Genomic DNA, 21,211 nt, shown 5'->3' on the forward strand with positions numbered 1-21,211 from the left:
TCCCAGCCTGGTGCAGGTCTACAATTTTGTTTCTGGTGTCCTTTGACAGCTCTTTGGTCTTGGCCATAGTGTAGTTTGGAGTGTGACTGTTTGAGGTTGTGGACAGGTGTCTTTTATACTGATAACAAGTTCAAACAGGTGCCATTAATACAGATAACGAGTGGAGGACAGAGGAGCCTCTTAAAGAAGTTACAGGTCTGTGAGAGCCAGAGATCTTGCTTGTTTGTAGGTGACCAAATACTTATTTTCCACCATAATTTGCAAATAAATTCATTAAAAAAATCCTACAATGTGATTTTCTGGATTTCTTCCCCCTCTGTCTGTTGTAGTTGAAGTGTACCTATGATGAAAATTACTGGCCTCATCTTTTTTAAGTGGGAGAACTTGCACAATTGGTGGCTGACTAAATACTTTTTTGCTCCACTGTATTTTATTACAGTAGGAAATTCAGTTCTGATAGTCTTCCTTTAAAACACCACATTATTGATATATTGAAACAAAGATGTGCTGAAAAGTGCAAGAATAAAAGCCAACAGTAGTTTTTCCATATTTTTATTTATTTGGCCACCAGTTCACTTTTCCATGTCAAATTCAATGTGATGGAATGCGTTTGTTTCTAAGTCATTTCCCCCTTGAAAAACTGCTGTTGAACATCACAACCCTCATCCCGGTCTGCCCTACTCAACCCTCCCATCCCAGCCAAACATCAAACATTCACAACCTTGTCCCTGAACATAAAAAAAAAAAAAAAGCAGACACTCGATCACAAGCACGCTTACACACGCACAACCAGGCACACAAACACCTCCATGGGGACAAGAGTGTCAGGTAGAGCCGAAGCCAGAGGGATGGGGGCAGTACAGGTAGTACAGGTACGGTGGGGTAGGGCTGTTGCACTGTTCCCCCCTCCCCAAAGATAACCAGGACAGAGACCGCTCTGAGTCCCAAAACACAGTTCCGTTTAAGTGACCACCTCTGCTCCTTCAGTAACCTTGTGGAATTTGACGGCATAAACACAGTAGCCTGGTCTCAGATCGATTTGCGCCATCTGGTCAAGACCATAGGAATTGGCGAGACAGCATAAACCGATCTGGGTCCAGGCTATGAACACAGTGACAAACAGAAACTGTCTTGGGCCTCCCCACTAATCCCAGGGCTAACAGAGAGCCAACTCAACCCCAGCTTAAACTTTACCTGGGAATTACTGGTACACAGATTATTTAAAAAATATATATTGAATGAAAATACAATTAAATAAAACAAGCTATTTCCAAAAGTTGTTTTTCTTTCTTAAAAAAAAGGAAAAAAAAGTCAGTAGCCATGCTGAAATGAGGGAAACTGAACTGAAAAACATGATTTGTAGACTTAGAGAATGAAGAGAGAGAGAAATACAGTGACCCTCAAGATTGGTCTCAGCTACAGATGCATATATTGCTACATGGAACACGTTGCTTCTTTATTCTGTTACTCTTTACAAAAAGACAATAGGATGGCCCCAAGTCCCCTGAGAGAGTCCATACATCCCACCATATAACACCTCTGGCCCTCAGAAAGACTAGCAGAGGAACAAGAACATGAGCAGCCCCCCCCCCCAGACCTAAAAACCGGCAACACCACAAAACTGCACCACTCACACTGCAGCAGACTGGGGGAAAGTAATTTGACAAAAAAATGACAGGTACATAACCCAATTTGTGGATCCAACTGGATATGTAAAGCGCAGTATCTTAATGCCGTTTTTAACATTTTGGTTCAAATATACAAGGCAATACAACTCCATCGTTTGATTGATGAGGAACGTTGGTAATGAAAAAAGCTGTTAAGACCATGAGGTGCCGTTCTGCTCTGTTGAGTTCCCATGACAAGGGGACAGACGAGTCCATCTGGTCCAGCGGGAGGGAGATGGAGGTTGTCGAGGTGGCTTCAGGAGGGGGGCTGGCCGAGGGTCCTGCCACATCTGCTGACAGACTGACTGAGGAGCAGTTAAAGGAGAAGTATTAGTGTTCACAGAACAGGGGTGGAAGTGATGGTGGTTGGTATAAGGGGTGGGGGTTCGTCTCTCCTTCGCCGGGTCTTATAACTCGTCGTGGTCGCCACCGTCGCCGTCGGAATCACTGTCCTGTTCATCCAGGTCTTCCATATCCTGGGAGGAGGGAGAGAGGAGGAGAGGGTCTTTAACACCTGCCTGGAGGAAGCTGCTCTCCGAGTCTGGAGTTCTTGGGAGTAGAAAGCTTGGATTCAATAATGAACACGTGGTGGGAGGATACTACGCAGCTCATCTTGTGTCTCCACTGACAAACACATACGCTTAATGAATACATTTTTTTAAAAAGGGCAACATGACATGCTTGAATGGTTGTTGGAAAAAAAACGTGCCCTGGCGAAACATACATATGAAATCCACCTAAGGACTTGACATGTGGGGCACTGAGGTTTAACTGAACGACCCTCCATGCCCATACATCACTTTTGGCAGACCGCATGAACAAATACGGCATGGTAACCCAAACAGTACGTAATTAATAATGAATCCTATTTAACTACTGCTGTACATATACTATTCTTCAGATATCCATCCATCTACACACAGTGCATTCAGAAAGTATTCAAAACCCTTCACTTAATCCATATGTTATGTTACAGCCTTATTCTAAAATGTATTCAATTGTTTTGTTTTTTTTCAACAAAGTACCGAGTCAAGGGTCTAGATACTTACGTAAATGTGATTTGTTTTTTATAAATTTGCAAACATAAAAAAAAAACAGTTTATGCTTTGTCATTATGGGGTGGGATAATTGTCCATTTTAGAATAAGGCAATGACAAAGAAATGTGGAAAAGTCAAGGGGTCTGAATTCTTTCCGAATGCACTGCATTACAATACTGTCCATATTGTCTATGCATCACACAAACACTCGGGACTCACATTGCTCGTCCTAATATTTATATATTTCTTAATCCCTTATTTTACTTGTTAGACGTGTGTATTGTTAGATATTACTGCACTGTTGGAGCTAGGAACACAAGCCCTTTCACTACACCCGCAATAACATCCGCTAAATGTGTATGCGACCAATAAAATAGAAAATGACAGTCTTGCAAAGATGCCATTCTGTCACGGAGGCCGGGGGAGGGATACTGTTGACTGAGGATGTGGGGGTGAGGATGTTGACTTGCACGTTCGGACAGGAGGCCTGGTCCCAAGGGAGAGCATGGTAAACAGCGGCGACAGCCACAGTGGGCATTAGCAACCGCAGTCAGGGCATGGTCTGCAATTAGACTTCTGAGAAGGGGGTGTGGTAGTGGGATGAGGGCCTTCAACTAGTTTGAGCTGGATCGCCAGTGGGTTTTGGATGCAGGCCCTGGTCTTAGCGCCCGGCTAGGTGCCAGGGAAGGAGTGAAACCCCAGTCGCATTTTCAGAAAGCCACTAGGCTTTTTAATAAAAAAAAATAAAAAAATGTAGAACCATTTGAGATTACTGGCTCTTGTCATTTGGCTTCGAAATGGGGAGAGAAAAATCCCATCACTCCCTTGTGCAAGAAGTCTTGGATGACGACATAAGGATATTCAATTTCTCAAAAACGTCTTACGCCGTTTCGTGCATTATTTCATACACCCGGGAATATCCTGGTGTAAATTCTATTAGTCAGAATGTATTACAAACTCGGGTCAGGATTTTGAGTGGGTAAGGTCTGTCATCTCCTTCATTGACAGACATGGGCTGCTGGACTAATGACTGTCTCGGCCTTAACGGGTCATGTAATGAGCATGTCTGTCTGGCTGCCTGCTGTGCTTGAAGACAGAGTTCATGGAAGTCAGTCAGCTTGCCCAACATCATCTCTACAAGACAGTTTCCTCCAGGTTGGATTGGAAAGTAGTTGAATCAGTGAAGTGAGATGGGAAAGACACCAGACTTCAACACGGACAAATAACACCATGTAAATAGCTATTACAATTGTTTCTGCATTGTTCTAAGGCAAAGAGTAGGCTTTACTTGCAGGGAGGACAGGTTGCGTTCACTTTTAAAAGCGAGTTAAAATAGGTACGTAGGCATGAGACCCCAAATCTAGGGTTACAAGTTACCCAAATCTTCAGGAGAGGTGGTTCTGTGGGTCTATTCTGGGTGACCTACAGGATACTGAATATCCCCCCCAAAAGTTACCTTGTGTGGGCTTGCTTCACATGCACAACTCTTGGGCCAGTTTCTGGGGTGAACTCAATTGATCAGGATGCGTTGCAACAAAAGTTAAACCTTCAACATGGCTGGATTCTCCTGCCCCGTCCACTAATGCGTTGCTCTTACTGGATAAGGGTTGGCTGTAATTCAAACGCATCATTCTTTTGACCGTTTGAAAGCGGCCTTGAGCAACATTCACATTTCAGAGTGTACTCCGCATATGACCCTGTAAAAAAATAAGTCATTGTGAACAAGGTGGGTGTTTTCCGATCAAAACGGCAAGTAAAATGATTGGGCTTTGAAACGGTTTGCACGATTCCGGTTTGACGTCATAGCAATGCCTTGCGGTTTAATGCAATCTGTCTCGCAAACATAATTATAGTGTCTGCTTGAGGATGAAGACAAACCTCATACCAATCCCAGGTGTGTACTTACATCAATCCCCTCATCCTCCTCCCCTTCCTCTCCAGCCGGTGCCCCGCCATCCTTGCCTCCGCTCTCCAGGAACTTGGTGAAGCCCTCCAGTGTCCTCTCACCATTGTAGTCGACCACCTGCATGGAAGAAAGTCACATGCATCAAATTTCTACAGGGATTTAAATACAAACGGATAATTTTCATTTGCTTTTCCACAAGGAAAGAAAATGCTGTAACCAAGTAAGACTGACTGTTTTGCATGCATCACCAACTATCAAATGTGGCAAAATTGGAGCTATAAAACCAAGAAAGTCCAGTGGTCCATTTGTCAAAGAACTACTGAAATCTTATCCAAATGTCTAATTATTAAAATCAGCCTGTGGGATCCCTCAACACGTGCTAATTTGAATCTGGAGCCAATAACCTTTGAGGCGTCTAGCCATCTTCAGATCTGTGCCAATGAGCAGTCAAGAAGATATATATACAACTATTAATGAATGAGAGAAGGCCAAAGGTGTGTTGTTTATAGCCCTTCTCGTTTATAGAACCAGATACTATATTGCTGCCCTTGAGATCGGTCTTGAGGACAGTCGCAGAGCTCTGCCTCCCGACCCACGTAGTCTCAGCCAGTCAGTTCATACAGAGCATAGCGAGCCAACCGACAGCTGCCTCTTTCTCTAGCCACCTCGGTCACAAGGAGGAATGACTCAGGGTCAGGGGTTAACCCCAGGGCTCTTGGCGAGGGGAATCCCAACACGCAGCTCCCAATCTTTTCCAAGAGGCTCTCTGTAGTTGACTGCAATGGGCTATAGTTCAGTAGGGTGGCTGGCATGCCTCAATAAATGACAACCTGCTCTTTAAGAACTGGGGTGAGGGTCTCAAGAGGATCCCAAGAGGGAGAGGGCATTATCGGGCAGCCATAGAGAGAGGGGTTGGGTTTGGTAGAAGACATAAACACCACCACAATGGCCGGGTCACTCAGAGGGCCAGAAGGCTTGGGTTTCTGCATGTGTGGCTGGCGCTGCTAAATCAACCCTCCTAGTGAGTGTGGCAGCTACTTAACCTGACCATAATAACCGCACACCCACCAGTATTTGCTGTGAAATGAGAAATGATATTTCAGTAGTGTGGATGGATGGGTGTGGGTGCGTGGCCAAAAGCCATGCTTCTCAGGTGTTTACCGAAAGAGCCAAAGCCCAGAATGGGTGGTGCTACTAACTGACGAGGAGATTAATTCCCTCTTGCGAGGGCTGGGTTTTCAAAAATGAGACCCGTGCTCAAATGCCGGGCAATTTATCACTGGCTATGTTGGGGGAATGAGCCAATTAAAAAGATATGTTGTCATGTTATCCCAAAAGTGGAATTAGACCTATAGACTAAGGCCATTCCAAAATGGGGTTGTATGGACGACTTGAACAGTGACGCAATAACCTCGTCACATTTGGGTAAACTGCAGAGCCCCTCCGTCCCCTCAATCTCCATCCCCTAGTGTGGGACAGAGGAACCGTCCAGCCGAGGACCATGTCAATGGAAACGTTGTAATGATCCGTTTGGGAGTCAACTGCGAACAGTTACAAATGGCTGCTAACACTGACAGACATTCCACATCGTTTCAGTAGACTGACCTTGTGCTCGTCGCCTGCGGGGAAGAACTTGAGCGTGGGGAAGCTGTGTACTTTGACTGTCTCGATCTCGTTGGCTGTGGAGTCCATCTTGGCCACCACGATATCGGCGCTGTCCTGGTACTTCTCTCCCAGTTTGGTCCAGATGGGGTCAAGCTGTTTACAGTGGCCGCACCAGGGTGCATCTGCAGTGGGGAGAGCAGAGGAGCAATCATGGATAAGAGCATATTCCTGTCCCATACAAGCTCACTGATCATCACCTGAATGCTTAGGCTGGTTATTGTATTGCATGACGTTACTTTGCCTTCCATTTGTATCCATAGTAGAAGTATCATGACATTGTATCAGCATGGATATAAATACTCACTGATGCACAGATAGGCACGCATGGAAAACGCACAGCTGTATCTGATCATTTATACAACGGAAAGCGACTGGAATAGGGGAATGGCTTGCCAGCGGCCCATTATTTCAAACCTGTCTGCTGTAGTTTCTGAGGCTGGCAGTTAGGTTTACGACAGCTGTGCCTACAATGCCATCCTGCCACGGCAACCCAAACACTGGGACACTTCAAACATGCAAAGAACATGACACTCCCCTCAACCGGATAGGAAATACCCTCCACAGCCGTAGGAGAATCTGACCCCCCCCCCCCCCCCCCACCCCCAGTCAGTGACCGTAAGCGACACATTAAAGCCCAGGGATAGAAAACTCCTCACTCTGGCTCACCACAACAGTGGAGGCAAGTTGAGTCTTCGTGAGCTATAAAAACTCCTCCTGCGACTAAATTGATCCCAATGTTTCCTTACTCAGTCTTGGGTTACACATCGATTCATGTGGAGGGCTGATGGAATGATCTTCGGTCCTTGTCTCTTGTACATCTGCTGGGGCTTAGCGTAAAGGTGCATCGCCAGGGCTAGGAGAAAGACTCCGGTTTCAGACTCAGGGATAGCTTCCCACCTCCCGTCCTTGTGGACAGTGTAATCAAAAGAGAACACCTCAAAATATATCAGGGCCATCGACCCCTGAAAAGTAAGCCTGTCGACCACCTGGGGCTTACATACGGTATTGACGAGAGGGGGGGGGGGTAGTACTTACAAAACTCAACGAAGACGTTCTTTTTGGGGTCGAAGACGACTTCCTCAAAGTTCTTGCCGACCAGGACTCTGACGGGGTTCTTGTCCCAGTCTTCAGGGATGTCCTGGCTCATGAGGTGGGGCTGTGGGGGATGACACACGAGGAGGAGAGATTTTTGATGGATTACATGATTTTTGCAAAACCAAGAACGAGCCGAATTATGTTAGTCCCAAACGAAGCAACACTTGACTTATGGGTCGTTTCTCTGCTGAATGGTACAGAAACATGATTCCTAAGTCATGAGGCAATCTCCTATAGAATGGGAATGATGCAAAACCTGCACAGTGCACATACTCCCTCATCACTAAAATAAATATGGAGCCTAACCAATACTTGTAAGTTTACATTCGTGATGCAGGCCCACATTGCATTAAACATTATGACATAAGAATTGAAATTTGCAACACTTTCTGGCACAGCAGGTTAGCCTACATCTGCACTTTCAATCCACTGCCATTGACACCCAGCCAGAGGAATAATGACTGCACTGCAGTGCCATAACAGTAATAGAGACTGGTTCATCAATGTCTACAGTAGGGCAAGGCTGTTCTCACCGTCTAGGCTGGGCTGTAGCCTACTGTTCTGAACTTATCAGCAGTCAGGGGTCCTAGAAACCCCAGTAACAGCTTAACCTTGTAATCTGAGGAACACTATGTTTCAACATCACCACACACGGAGCATGTACACTTGGATTGTCTGCAGACATTAAGCCAACACCTTGAGTTTTCCCTCAGTGAAGAGTGTGCAGAAGGCAATGATGTTGTCGGCGGTGATGGCCTCGCTCTCGGGCCTGTACTTGGTCATCTCCTCCTCCAGGGTGATGAGGCGGATGGCAGGACACTCTTCTTTCTTCAGCCCAAAGAACTCCAGGATGCGCTGGTTGTCGTCCACCTCGCTGTCGATGAAGATGAACAGGATCTGGGGGAGGAGAGGAAGAGGATGAAATACGAGGCTCAAGTATCTGGCTTTTAGTCTAGGTGGGTATACGACGTACACTCCAGCACAGTCTCAGTGGTACATACCGAGACGCAGTACCACACATACAGTAAATTACTTTCAAGGCGCTGGATGAAAAATAACTGCCTTATTCATAACAAATAGATAAGGGAAAAACAAGCCTTTACTGCAGATGGGGCACAATGAATGAAGGTCGTCACTTTGACGCGGTTCAGTCTGGTCCACCCACCTTGCCCTTGAATCCCTCTGATGCTTTCTTGAACTCGGCCATTTTGTCGTTGAAGTCGTCGGCAGCCTTGGGCACGAACATGAGGATGTGAGACTTGATTTCTCCTCCGAAGATCTTGGGGGCGGTCTGCAGAGAAAACGTGACGTTATGAAGCGCAAAAGTCATACGCGGGGGAACAAAAGCTCAGGATATAAACACTTGTATTAAAAGTTGTGGTAACGGCACTGAAGGGCCTCGTGAAAGCCGTCATAGGGCCTTGGTGGGGATGAGGACATCGATAGATTTTGTAGCTTAGTGTGACAACAGAGGAGAAAGTTCATCTGGAAAAAGGTGTATTTTCTGTGAGTGTGTGTATATTTGAGACAGCACATCGGTTTTGAGTATCAGCAGTATAAAGAACGGCCATTACCTGCTCGGTGAACTCGATGACCAGGGGCAGCTGGTTGGCCTTGATGAAGGCCAGCAGTTCCGTCTTGCTCAGCTCTCCGTCAAAGGTGTTACGACCCTCATCGAACTGTAGAGGACAAAACCGATGGAAACAGTTGGTAGCCAAACCCGTTAATACGCCACCAACTTCCCAGTTTAGTCCCATTTTATTATATTCTGCCTGTGAACTCCCCACAACCCAAACATAGATGCATCAAACAAGCTCATTTATATCCCTTTGGTAACTCCAGCTGAAGAAAATCAACGTTAGGCTAAACAGGGTTTAAATTGAGTGTTAAGAACAGCAGCCCTTACTGGTACACAACAGGAAGGTAGGGAGACCACAGGAGTGTGTGTCAGGGTTGGATCACACACACAGTAAGCAGACAAGTGGGGTAGTATCATGACTGATGAGTGGGGGGCTTACCGGGCGATAAGATGGAGGAATCCCATCTATGTCTCGTTAGAGATGGAGGGTTACGCCTTTAAAATGACAGGCAGAAATCTATTGAATCGCGACAGTGCCGGTGAGCTGTGCCCTCCCTGACCACTGAAGGGCAATGATTTAAAATTCAAAGCAGATCGAGAGGGAAGGAAACAGGTTGACTGACAAGTGTGGTCTGATCCAGCGATGAAAATACAAAGGTTTATGGGTGGCATCTGTTTTTAAATGTCACGTACTTCTGCTGAATAGGAGCCAAATCCTAACTTGAGCTCTAGCCCACATTTTCTCCCATAACCATCAGTGCCTTATTTCTGAAGTTTGATATTCAGCCCTATGCCTCATAGGCGGAAGACTTTCAGACCATGTTTACAACTACTCAACACAAACCCCCACTAGCAGCTGGCTTCTTTCCTTGTTGACCAGTGATGACTTAACAGGTGGATGGAAGACTGCATTTGCCATAACATCTGATATCTATGGAAAGGCAGGAATGTGGCCATAACATGTCGCATAACATATCGTGGAATGTCCATGTGGACTGTAACCCAGTTCAGCCCAGGTCAGTATACTCTTAAGCTGACAAGATGTGGCTTGGTTTTGAAATGTGGATATCCAATTACCACATCTGGTCCTTTTAAGAATCATTGTCATTTGAGGGAGAGGAGAGGGTAAGACCATTACATGTCCAAATTTAATGACCAGTTGGCCTGAATGAAGTGGAATCCCTCATCTTGCCATTACCGTGGAAATGCTGGTTCAAATGAGTAAATTCCTCAGACAGAGTTGAGACTTGAGTATGAAGGTAGAATCTCATGAGGGCTATATCAAAGAAGATAGCTTGCCCCTTCTTTTGAACTGTAAAGAGCTGCGCTGTACTGGTTCTTCATTCACAGACAGCAGCCAGTGAAACTAGCATGGAAATCCTACGAATTAACACAGTGGCTGCCACTAAACCCATCAGTGATCTAGCCATGTCTAGCTTCATGATCTCATCGTCTGAAAGGCAGAATGCAGCATTGAGCACAAACGCAGGCAGAATGAGAGTCAGACACATTCCCAGAGCAGGTCCACAGGCTAATATTAGCAGGCCAAGACAGGATACTGCTGTAGCTATAGGGTTGTGGGATCCCGTTACCTAGCTGACACCCCAAAAGAATCAAACCTGTCTGCAGCTACCCTGCTTTAAAGTTGTCCAGATTGATGTATGGGTTACGCTCATGATCTAATCAAATCTGATGACCAGGTCATTCATAATGTATTTACAATCCAGTTAAATACAAATAACTGGTAAAAACCTGTCAATATTCACAGCTAGATAGCAAATGGGAGACTGCAAAAACAGTAAGGCATTCACTGCTAAGATAAAGCTTCCAGGCAGTAAACAGTCTAGTCCGATGGACAGAAGGGTTTACACCATGATCAGGGTAGCAATTTTGAAAGCGATGAAAACACTTGGTGATTAAATCACACCGAATCAAAGTACTCGCTCCGTACCTTCTTGAAGAGGACGACTCCATCCTTGGACACCTCGAACTTGGAGAAGACGGCGTCGTTGGAGGTGATGCCGAACGGAACATCATCGACGGCCTCCGCAGCCTTCAGGAAAGCCGTGGCTCCCTCAGACTCGGCGTCCTGCAGGACAGAGAGACGCTTAGCTTAGATGCCATCGTACACGAACCATAGGACTCAATGTAGGAAATTAACGATTAAAACATGCCCATCTATGCCTTGATAATTAATTTGAACTGTGAGAATGATTTTCATGTATTTCTATAGAAAATCAGCCAAAACTATTGATCAGTACTGAAAGTGTCAAACTAGCTGTCTAGTGGGGAATGGGGCTTAGTTGGCACTAAACTTTCTGGCAAAGAAACACTACAGACTGGCTTTGTAGCATCACAGTGACCTCGAGCAGCTAGGTCTGAGTAGGTCAGAGGTCATCGGCTCACCTTGAAGAAGCCGATGACTGCTACCTCGTTTTCAGCGATCATGGTCTCTGCCTGGGCAACCTCCCCCAGGGTGGTGGCAGCTGGTCCAGTGCGCTTCTTTAGCCAGTTGACGATGTCATCAGCCTGTCTGCCAGCTGCAGGAAGGGAACAGTTCTGGTAAGTCACTCTGGCCGCGTTCAAACAATAATGTATGAGACTGATTCCCTACTTCCTTTGTTTGTTGTACTGTAATGTATTCACTGAGCAGACAATGTTGGCCATAGGAAACAGTACAACAGAAAGGCAAGCCTGCATTCATGTACAGATTAGAGATGATGGCAAGTGCGGACGCAAGGACGCATTTTGAAGTATTGGAACAGGGCCCAGGTCACATGACCAGGGCTGGCTGAATAGAGACTAATGGTACGGGCCGCCAGGCAGATCAAACATTGCTTCAGGGTGAACAGGCGGAAGAGCAAATTTATTCTGTCACAACTGCGTTGTACTTGAGTAAACACAGCTTACAAGTATTGCTGCCATTATCCTACTTTAATGGTCGTTATGGGGGACAAAGGACAGTGAAAGACCTCATTAAATAAAGTATTTCTTAGCTTATTTGGTCACACCAACCTTGCTACTGGCAGACTAACAAAAAAAGTAGCTATATTCCTCTGTGATTTGTTTGAACCAACAGAGAAGACTTAAGCTCTCTAAGAACCAACATGTCCCAATTAAGTGGACTGACTCATGGTTAACCTGCATGTTATTACAAAAAGAGCCAATGACGCAACAGCGGAGCAACACCACTGAGCGACGCTGTAGCCAGACAGACAGACAGACCGAGACAGCTGGAGAAGGGATATGGCTGCCTGCGGCCTTATGAGTACACCGCTTTAGGCCCAGAGAGAGCGAGTGCTCGAAGTTATGGCTGCCCCCCCCCCCCACCGTTTAAAAAAAAGCCAGTCACAGTGAGCAAACATGAGGAACTGCACATTGCCCAGCTGGGGGGGATGGGAGGGAGAGAGAGCATGGGTAGAATGTGTGGAGGAGGGAGGGGCCCCTTCATTTAGTCACAGTTATATTGGGCAGAGTGAACGGGCCATTGGCTAACACACACTTGGCTGATAGGAGTCACATTACCTGCATAAGAAAAGGCATTACTTAGTGTCTGGGCCATCCGCCAAAAAATACACAGAATCTATGACTGATGATCATAACCGGACTACTGCACTACACAGCTTATCACTTTGTTGGTAATAGTTGTCCCAGTCCCTGAGGTACTTAGGCATTGCGTAATTAGGGTGTTCTAGATTTAGTCATTGAGATCAGCACAATAATTCACAATAGAATACATTTGCCAGGTGACAATTTTATATAATTGGTTATTTCCAAATCTGAAGGAATTCAGCCTTGTCCAATTGACTTGAGAAAGTGAAAAACTGGGATAAATGTGTAACGGCTAACCAAGTACACAGAAATAGCCCAGTTCTGCCTATAGACTCAGTCCACGATCATGTCAAGCGCAGTACATGTTGTAACGATTAAATGTCATGCAAAGACACAGCTGTCATAATTGACATTTTTGTAAAAAAGAAATAATGTAGCGTATAGACCAATACATTATAGGAAAATGAGTTAGAACATACCTAATGAAAAACACAGCCTTGGAACTTTTGGAAATAAAGCTTCTCATCCCGCACGTGACATTCTGCTCATAAAATGATCTAACTTCACCCACTCCATGTAAAAATGAACTGCTATTGGGTAAACTACATCTACTTAAATATAAAGTTGAATCCCCCTTCTCCTGAAGTTAACAGGGTATGACGATTCTGATCAGTCCTTTCTTTAGTTCACAGTTACACGATAGCTGTAACATATATGTCACTCCACTTACTCACCAGAGTACTCTTTGGGCGACTCCTTGTCTCCCCCCTTGAAGAACTTGATGGTAGGGTAACCCCGGACACCATACTCCTGGGCCAGGTCCGCCTCCTCTGTGGCGTCCACCTTGGCCAGGCGGATCTCTGAGCCGTCTGCCTTCAGCATGCTGGCAGCTTTGGCATATTCCGGGACCAGGGCCTTGCAGTGGCCGCACCACGGGGCATCTAGAACAAGAAGGAAAATCGAAGAAATAAAATTAGACCACAGCTTCAGAGCCGAGAGATTTTCACTGATGGGTGAAGTAGATGCAAATACTGTAGCAACTATGTTGATATACTACGTTAGCATGTGAGTGTTACTACGTTTGGGCCGAAGGGATGATTTCTAATTACTAAATAAACACTAATATTGGTACAATGTTTGTATGGAGGGAGACTTGGATATTTAGAATTGCCAGTTAACTGAGAAAAACATTTACTTACAGTTGGCTATTTAGAGGGTGTGGAAAAAATCTCCTCTGGCACATTAGTTTTCAATGAGATCACTGAATGGAGTAGCCTTGGCCAATAACTAAGATAGTGAAAACATTACCTGAGAAAATATGTGGATTTCTAATCTGATTCATGGAGGACATAAAATGGTTTGCAAAGGTTCTGAACGCATGAACACTGAAAAACCACATGAAAGTTTGAACAAACTTAACCCATTGATTGCCTTCGATTGTGTGATTAATGTGCCTTGAGATGTCACTATATCACCATAAGCGTGACAAAGTCTAAGCTTGGTTGTAAATTCAAATGATATTTCCTCAAATTTTAAGAGAGTCCTACAGCAATTCTTTTTAAACTAAATATTTATAATTCTTTAAAAACTTCAATAAAAATGAGTTGCTGTGTTTTCATTGCAATGTTTCTTAGTTTCAGTGGAGGAACCCCCCCCCCCCCCCAAGTTCCATCAGCCAGGAGAGTTGAACTTTTGATTGAACTTTGAAGTACACGTCAACCTAGCATCTCATTCAACAGTCCAGGTCCCTCCTGTCTGTGAGCCAAAAAAGTATTTAGCCCTCCCCCTCTTCACTCATTGGAATGTCAGAGTCGTGTAGTTCTCCGATTGGTCTGCAGGTTTGTCAGATAAAAGTGCAGACTACCTCAGCGCTTGACAGCTGTTGCAGGACTGGCCTGCTGGTTACATCAAAAAAAAAATATAATAGAAAGCCACTGCACTCAAGGATAAAGTGGACACCACCAAGTTCACAAGTTAATAAGCATTTAACAAATGTGTTGCAAAACCACAGCAGCAAGTTGTGAATTTCAGTAAACTCACATCAAAACAGCTCCTAACTGCAACCGGGGTAGAAAGTGTGCATGACCAGGAAACGATACCTAGCCATCGAAACTCAAGTGGTGAATGAATCAAAACCAGACGTCACTCTCGCAACTAATGGGGTCTGCCTGATGTATTCACACGACTGAATAATGTTATCATCGCTCAACAGTTGCTTTGCCAGCACTGTTGCATATAGCTACAGTATTCTAAATCGTGTATTAAGTATTGTTTCGAGACTACACAGAAGCACAAGCCATCCCTTGTAAACTAAACAAACAAGAATAACTTGGTCACGTTTATCAACTTCTAGATCCATGAAGCCACCAAGGCTGGTAAAGAAGCAGGTACTTGCACCAACAAGAGTGGTCACAGACTAACGTGACTGTCATTTAGTTGTTTACTTATCAGTCCTTAAATGGCTAGATAGGGATGCACTGAATACTCAAGTTGACTGTGTGCCTGGTATACTGGTTAGTTAGCTAAATGCAACAAAGTTATGCACTAACAAGGTTCATCCAAATGTGTTGCAGTAACTAGCTACCTAGTAAACGTTACAGTTAGCAAGCTAGCTGGGAAGGACATCGTCTTAGATTCCTCTAAAAAAAATACGTTACTACTTGCAATACAATGGCCAGCAGTGTGTGTAATAAACAGATAACATATGACACAGGCCTAACGTTAGCGACCAATTTGAATAACTAACGTTTGCCAAGCAAAACCATAGTAGCTAAGTCAACGTTAGGTACACTTGTTCGCTATCCATGAAGCTAGCTAGCTGACGTTGGTCTGCCATTCCACATACATTTGCGTTAGCTGAAGTGAAGCTGATAACACAGCGGCAAGTGAACGCAGCTAGCTAGCATGCTAGTATAGCTGCGTGAACAAGTTAGGTTGTCTAAGCATCTATATGATCAAGTAGTTCACTTACAGAATTCAACTAGGATGTTTGGGTGAGCTTTCAAAGCCTCCTCGAAATTACTTTTCTTCAGCACCAGAACACCATCTTCTTCGCCGATATCAGCCCGGCTTGCCACCGCCAGTGTGCAGAGTAGGAAAAACTTAAACATAGTTGCTGTCAACTGTGGTTTCTAACAGAAAATGTGTTCGTCGCGACAAGTGAATGAGCTACCGACTGAAAGTGGTGTACGTATGTATTTTCTCTTCTTACAGTATTTTTGTGTCTACCGCTACTAGCGTCGTGGCATTACGCACAGGAACCAGAAGGGTCAGCCGTATTGCGCAGGCGCATTTATGAGCTTGAAAGCTGCTCGTGTTGAATTGTGACTGGACCACAGCTTGAAGGTACCTGGAAGTGAATCCACTTTGTCATTGGATGTGTATTGAAATCGATTGAAATTCTTTCCAGTCGCAATCTTGCTATTTGAGAATTGTTGATACAAATAACTAAAATTCATTAGAATGAAGGTTTAATGCAGAAAAGGGGATGTAACAGTATAATATGCAGGGAGATGGCAGATGTAATGATGAATGATACCTGGCCGGTTATTAAAGACTGCAGTACATTTGTTTTCAGTTTGCATGGTTTGATAATCGGAGTTTGCTCGTCAATACCTCTTCCACATAAGGTCCTAGGATGATTAGGGTAATATATAGAATCAAATGAAGATAGAGAGCGAGGTAATACTTTTTTCCCCCTTCAATGGGGGAATATTAAAGGAGCTACTACATGGTCAATCCGACATCTGCATTGACGTGCAGCATTTACGGTGATATGGCCTCTGCAAAATTCAGGACATTTATACTTCTTGCGCTTGGCAGAGTAGCATGGAGCTGATGTGAATGAAGTAGTCAAGGAAGTGAGTTTGTCTTTTTACAGGACCTCCCGCCCCCACCTACAGTCAACCAATCATGTCATTGCAGAGCTTTGTGGCTCCCTTGGCATTGTTAAAACATGTGGGAGGCGACATTTGTAGCTCATTTGGCGTCTGCATGCCTCTGGAGGCTCCAAATAGCCCCTGACTACATTTTTCAGATCAGCGCATTCTTAAAGCCAATTTATGCTTGAACTCTACAGAGGCTGTATTCCCTTAAATACTGCACGCCAGGTTAGGTTGACCATGCAGCACCTTTAAGGGGCCGTCTTAAAACTGCAATCAGCCAAACCTGGTGTTTCCAGAAACACTTAAATGTCTCAAATGATTGAGAGATCTTAAACAGACTTTAGTCCCCCCCCCCCCCCCCCCACAACAATTAGATTTTAAAATGATTTTATATTAATATTTATTGTGCTAGATCTAAATGTCAATAGCTCATTGTCCATATGAACTATAGGTCTACAGACTAGTGTGGTGGGTTCCTTGGCACCTTTTATAAGTTCACCCCCTTTGATTATTACATTACAGCTGTGGTTATTCATTCATGTAAAGATTTAATTTTCAATAGCTTCCAATTCATATGACATATACATCTAACCCCTTGATGTTAGGTCACTGACCTCCCTACTTCATTGTACACACATTATAATTGCAATTTTTAATCTAAACTGATTTTACATGAATATTTCCTGTGATGTCAAACTTTCAGTACCTTCCTATCCATATGAGCCTCAGGTGTACAGACAAGTGCAGTGGGTCCCTTGACCTTATCAATGGTACACATTAAAAAATATATTCCTGCCCTTGGTCCTATTGGAAATATTTTTCAGATTACTGCTTTGGTTACTCATTCACATACAGATCTACTTTTCTATGGCTTTATGTCCAGATGGTTTTGAAATCTAACACTGAAAATACTCAGATTCAGAGGGGTTGGGTTAAATGCGGAAGACACATTTCAGTTGAATGCATTCAGTTGTACAACTGACTAGGTATCCCCTTACCCTTTCCAATATTGTACATCTTTAACAGTCCGTCACCTGTTTATTAGGTACACCCGTAATCCAGAACAGCCTGAATTATTCAGGGGATTCTACAAGGTGTCGGAAACGTTCCACAGGGATGTTGGTCCATGCTGACACGATGACATCACGCAGTTGCTGCAGATTGGACATCGGAACATTCATTCTGCGAACAGCCCGTTCCATCTCATTCCAACGATGCTGTATTGGGTTAAGGTCTGGGGACTGCAGATCACTCAAGTAAACTGAACGCACTGTCATGTTCCAGTCAATGTTTTTCCACTCCTCAATTGTCCAGTGTTGGTGATCGCGTGCCCACTGGAGCCGCTTCCAACTTATTTTTAGCTGACAGGAGTGGAACCCGGTGTGGTCGTCTGCTGAAATAGCCCATCCGTGACAAGGATCGACGAGTTGTGCGTTCTGAGATGCCACACCAATGTTGTACTGCGCTATTATTTGTCTGTTTGTGGTCCGCCTGTTAGCTTGCCATTCTCCTATGACCTCTCTCATCAACAAACTGTTTTCGCCCACAGGACTGCCGATGACTAGATGTTTTTTGTTTGTTTGTGGCACCATTCTCTGTAAACCATAGACACTGTCGTGCGAGAAAAGCTCAGGAGGGCAACCGTTTCAGATACTGGAACCGGCGCATTCTCAGCCTAAATATCACATATTTCCAACAAATCATCTGAACTAAAAACTCCACACATATTGACATTTTTTGCGCGTCATTAATAATCGCTTCTCAATATCCAAAAACAGCACACGTTGTTTCTGGGGAACCTGAGTTATGGCAGGGGAAACGGTGTTGCAGTAGTCTAGTGTGTGGTGCGCGAATATTGACAAGCGAACCTGGAGAGCTTTGTGTTGACATTGCCCTAAAAAGGGAACCAGAATGGTTCGCTTCAGGGGCTCCGAGTTCTGTTGGTGTGTTTACGCTGTACAAAAAAATGATGCAACCCACACAGAGCACACAAAAAATTGGCTGAAAGGGACCAGGTGTAAAAACACCTGTAGACCATTCCTCCATTCATCATTTTTCCATATCCTTGATATTCATCATCTGTGCTTAAATTCAAACTACAGGTTTTCAATGAGGTTCAAGTCCGGTGAGGTTCAAGTTACCTCCTGTAAAATATGGTGGTGGATCTTTGATGTTATTGGGCTATTTTGCTTCCACTGGTCCTGGGACCTTTGTTAAAGGGGAACTGCACATGCTGATTCAAGAAATCCTGGTGGCCATGACCAGTGGTGTAGTGCATTTCCTTTTAGGTGAATGAGAGCAATAATTCCTCAAAGTTTGTATCAACAGATGTGGCCTAATAAATATCATTGTAGAATAGGCATAAAATGCATCCTCCAATTGCAATGTCTGCCTATGCCCACACACAGGCCTATTATCAAGAACATTTTCTGTTTTTAATACCAAGTTAGGCATACCTAATTTAAAAATAGGCCATCATCACTGTCAATCGTGAAAGATAATTCTTCCCGTTTTACCGGTGAAATGTCCAAACTGCATGCCAATCATTTGATCTCAATCAGTAAATGTGCATTTGATTTACTGTTTTATCAACAAATTTAAGCAGATAGTGTTGAACTATAAGTGTTTCTTGTAGGCCTATTGTGTTTCAATCAAAGCATTTATCCTGCAGAGTAGCGAGCGCTGTTGAGTTTTGGCCACGAGGAAAAACATGACAATTCAGCTTCAGATAAGAAATGACTGTTGTCGTTTTTGGTGTAACATATTATAGGCCTACTATGTAACAGTATATGCTATTATATTCAGTTCTGTCAAATACTTATTAATCATTGTGTGATCTTGCGAGACATTGATTCAGCTTTGATCTAACTTCACTAAATGAGCACCATTGTGAGAAGTGATTCATCTTCTAATAATAATAATAATAATAATAATAAGTGATGAGTAGACTATTAGGAGTAGGCAACAGACAGATCTTGATGAGGGTTATTTTAAGTGATTTGAGCGCCCTTCAAATTGCAGTGCTGAAAGGACAGCACCCTAACCAAGTGGTCACATATTGTTCTGGGTTCCACTGGCAAGAGGGGGTCCATGTGTAACAGGGTTGGTTATGTTTCCACTTGCCTCTAAAGAAATGTGTATTTAATGATCAATCATTCTTATTGGTTAGTTCAACTCTGATGACAATAAGGTGTGTTGTGATTGGCCCCGCTTGCAGATAGGGGGAGATCGTGAACATCAGGTCTCCCCAGTATGAAAATGTGATGCAAGGGGTAGGTCACGTTCTGAATACTGTTTTCTATTTTCCAATGTGTACAAGTTTGCTGTACGTTACTGATTTATACATGTGTGGGTATATGGTACCTGTTAGGGATTGAGGGGCTTTCCGGGATGTGCTTTGGCATATGATTGCTGTAAATAAGTGTGTTAGCTAGCATACACCGATGTAATGGTCACATAAGCCACTGCTAACACAGTTGTCTTCATGCTACAGATTTTGCCATTGACAGCCATCAATACCGTTCAGCCCTGCACAACTAACGTGCTGTTTCCCATTTTAACAACAGAAATAAATGCTCAACTGGGACCACTGGCCGAAGTGATTTATTTTGAGAAAACACAACGCATGGAGAGTACATATACATCTGTTACACATGCATAGCCGCGGGAAGTAGGGGTGCTGCAGCACCCCTTGAAAAAAATCTATGATATTTTTTTTTCCTCACAAAAGTTGTGAACTGGGCCTTCAATATTTCTGTATTAGCGAACTGATCAAGCCGTCTGCAGTGATGACGCAGCAAACTACTTCCCGCGACTATGGGTCCGTGGAGTTTTATGAACATTAAGGAAGACTCTGATTTAATTTTATAATATTTTTGTTGTACTTTTACCCCCTTTTCACCCCAATTCCATGATATCCAATTGGTAGGTACAGTCTTGTCCCATCACTGCCACTCCCCTATGGACTCGGGAGAGAGCCATGCAAGAGCCAAAGCGTCCTCCGCAACACAACCCTGCCAAGCCGCATTGCTTCTTGACACACCAGCCGCACCAATGTGTCAGAGGAAACACCACCCAGCTGGTGACTGAGGTCAGCTTGCAGGCGCCCGGCCCACCCCAAGGAGTCGCTAGAGTGCGATTGGTAAAGGAAATCCTGGACGTCCAAACCCTCCCCTAACCTGGACGACTCTGGGCCAATTGTACGCCGCCTCATAGGTCTCCCGGTCATGGCCGGCTGTAACACAGCCAGGGACACTCGGGAGGCCCACATGCGGTGGATTTGGATCCGAGATCTTGTTGGTGTGATAAGGTTCATGCGGTATATCAGTTTGTTTCTGTAGCACCCTGACAGTAGGGTTAAAGTGCATGGTACATGTGCCCTAAGTCCATAAACTGTTGAGGACAGCCATTCTAGCAACCCCATGTATATTTTTATGTCTGTGGCGGTTCTTATTACGTTGGATTTGGCCTGCTCAAAGTGGTCAAGCTTCCGACCGAAGGACCTCTGCACACACGCCTACAGTTATTCATCATTCGCGCCAACACCAGAGAGAGAAACCACCATTTATACCTACCTAGAGGCTGCTATAGCCGACATATGTATTTAGTTTGTCATTCTACCGTTTTCATGGAATATTTATGGTAATTACATATCATTTATTTAGAATTGATCAGAATAAATTTTCCAGCAACCAAACGAGTTGGCTTGGGGGTGTGGTTTGATATGGGTGTTTCATGGGCGTGTCTTTGGTACCACCAAGACACACCCATCTGTCAGAACCTTGCCCGCAGCAGTTCTTCCCCCACCCAGTCACAACAAACAAAC

General features: G+C 44.3%; 1 protein-coding gene across 1 annotated transcript; it reads right to left on the minus strand.

The window, feature by feature from the left end:
* Positions 1-539: 539 nt before the first annotated feature.
* LOC110485933 (protein disulfide-isomerase) lies at positions 540-16,348 on the minus strand. Its single transcript, XM_021557175.3, has 11 exons — positions 15,474-16,348; positions 13,237-13,443; positions 11,357-11,490; positions 10,902-11,039; positions 8,946-9,050; positions 8,537-8,662; positions 8,068-8,268; positions 7,312-7,432; positions 6,217-6,398; positions 4,612-4,728; positions 540-2,143 (listed from the first exon to the last, which is right to left on the minus strand). Exons 1-11 carry the CDS (start codon positions 15,610-15,612, stop codon positions 2,075-2,077), a joined length of 1,539 nt encoding a protein of 512 aa, XP_021412850.3. The 5' UTR covers positions 15,613-16,348; the 3' UTR covers positions 540-2,074.
* Positions 16,349-21,211: the final 4,863 nt, after the last annotated feature.

Source organism: Oncorhynchus mykiss, chromosome 13 (genome assembly GCF_057628025.1).
Source record: "Oncorhynchus mykiss isolate SJ-2025 chromosome 13, ASM5762802v1, whole genome shotgun sequence".
Classification (NCBI taxonomy): domain Eukaryota; kingdom Metazoa; phylum Chordata; class Actinopteri; order Salmoniformes; family Salmonidae; genus Oncorhynchus; species Oncorhynchus mykiss.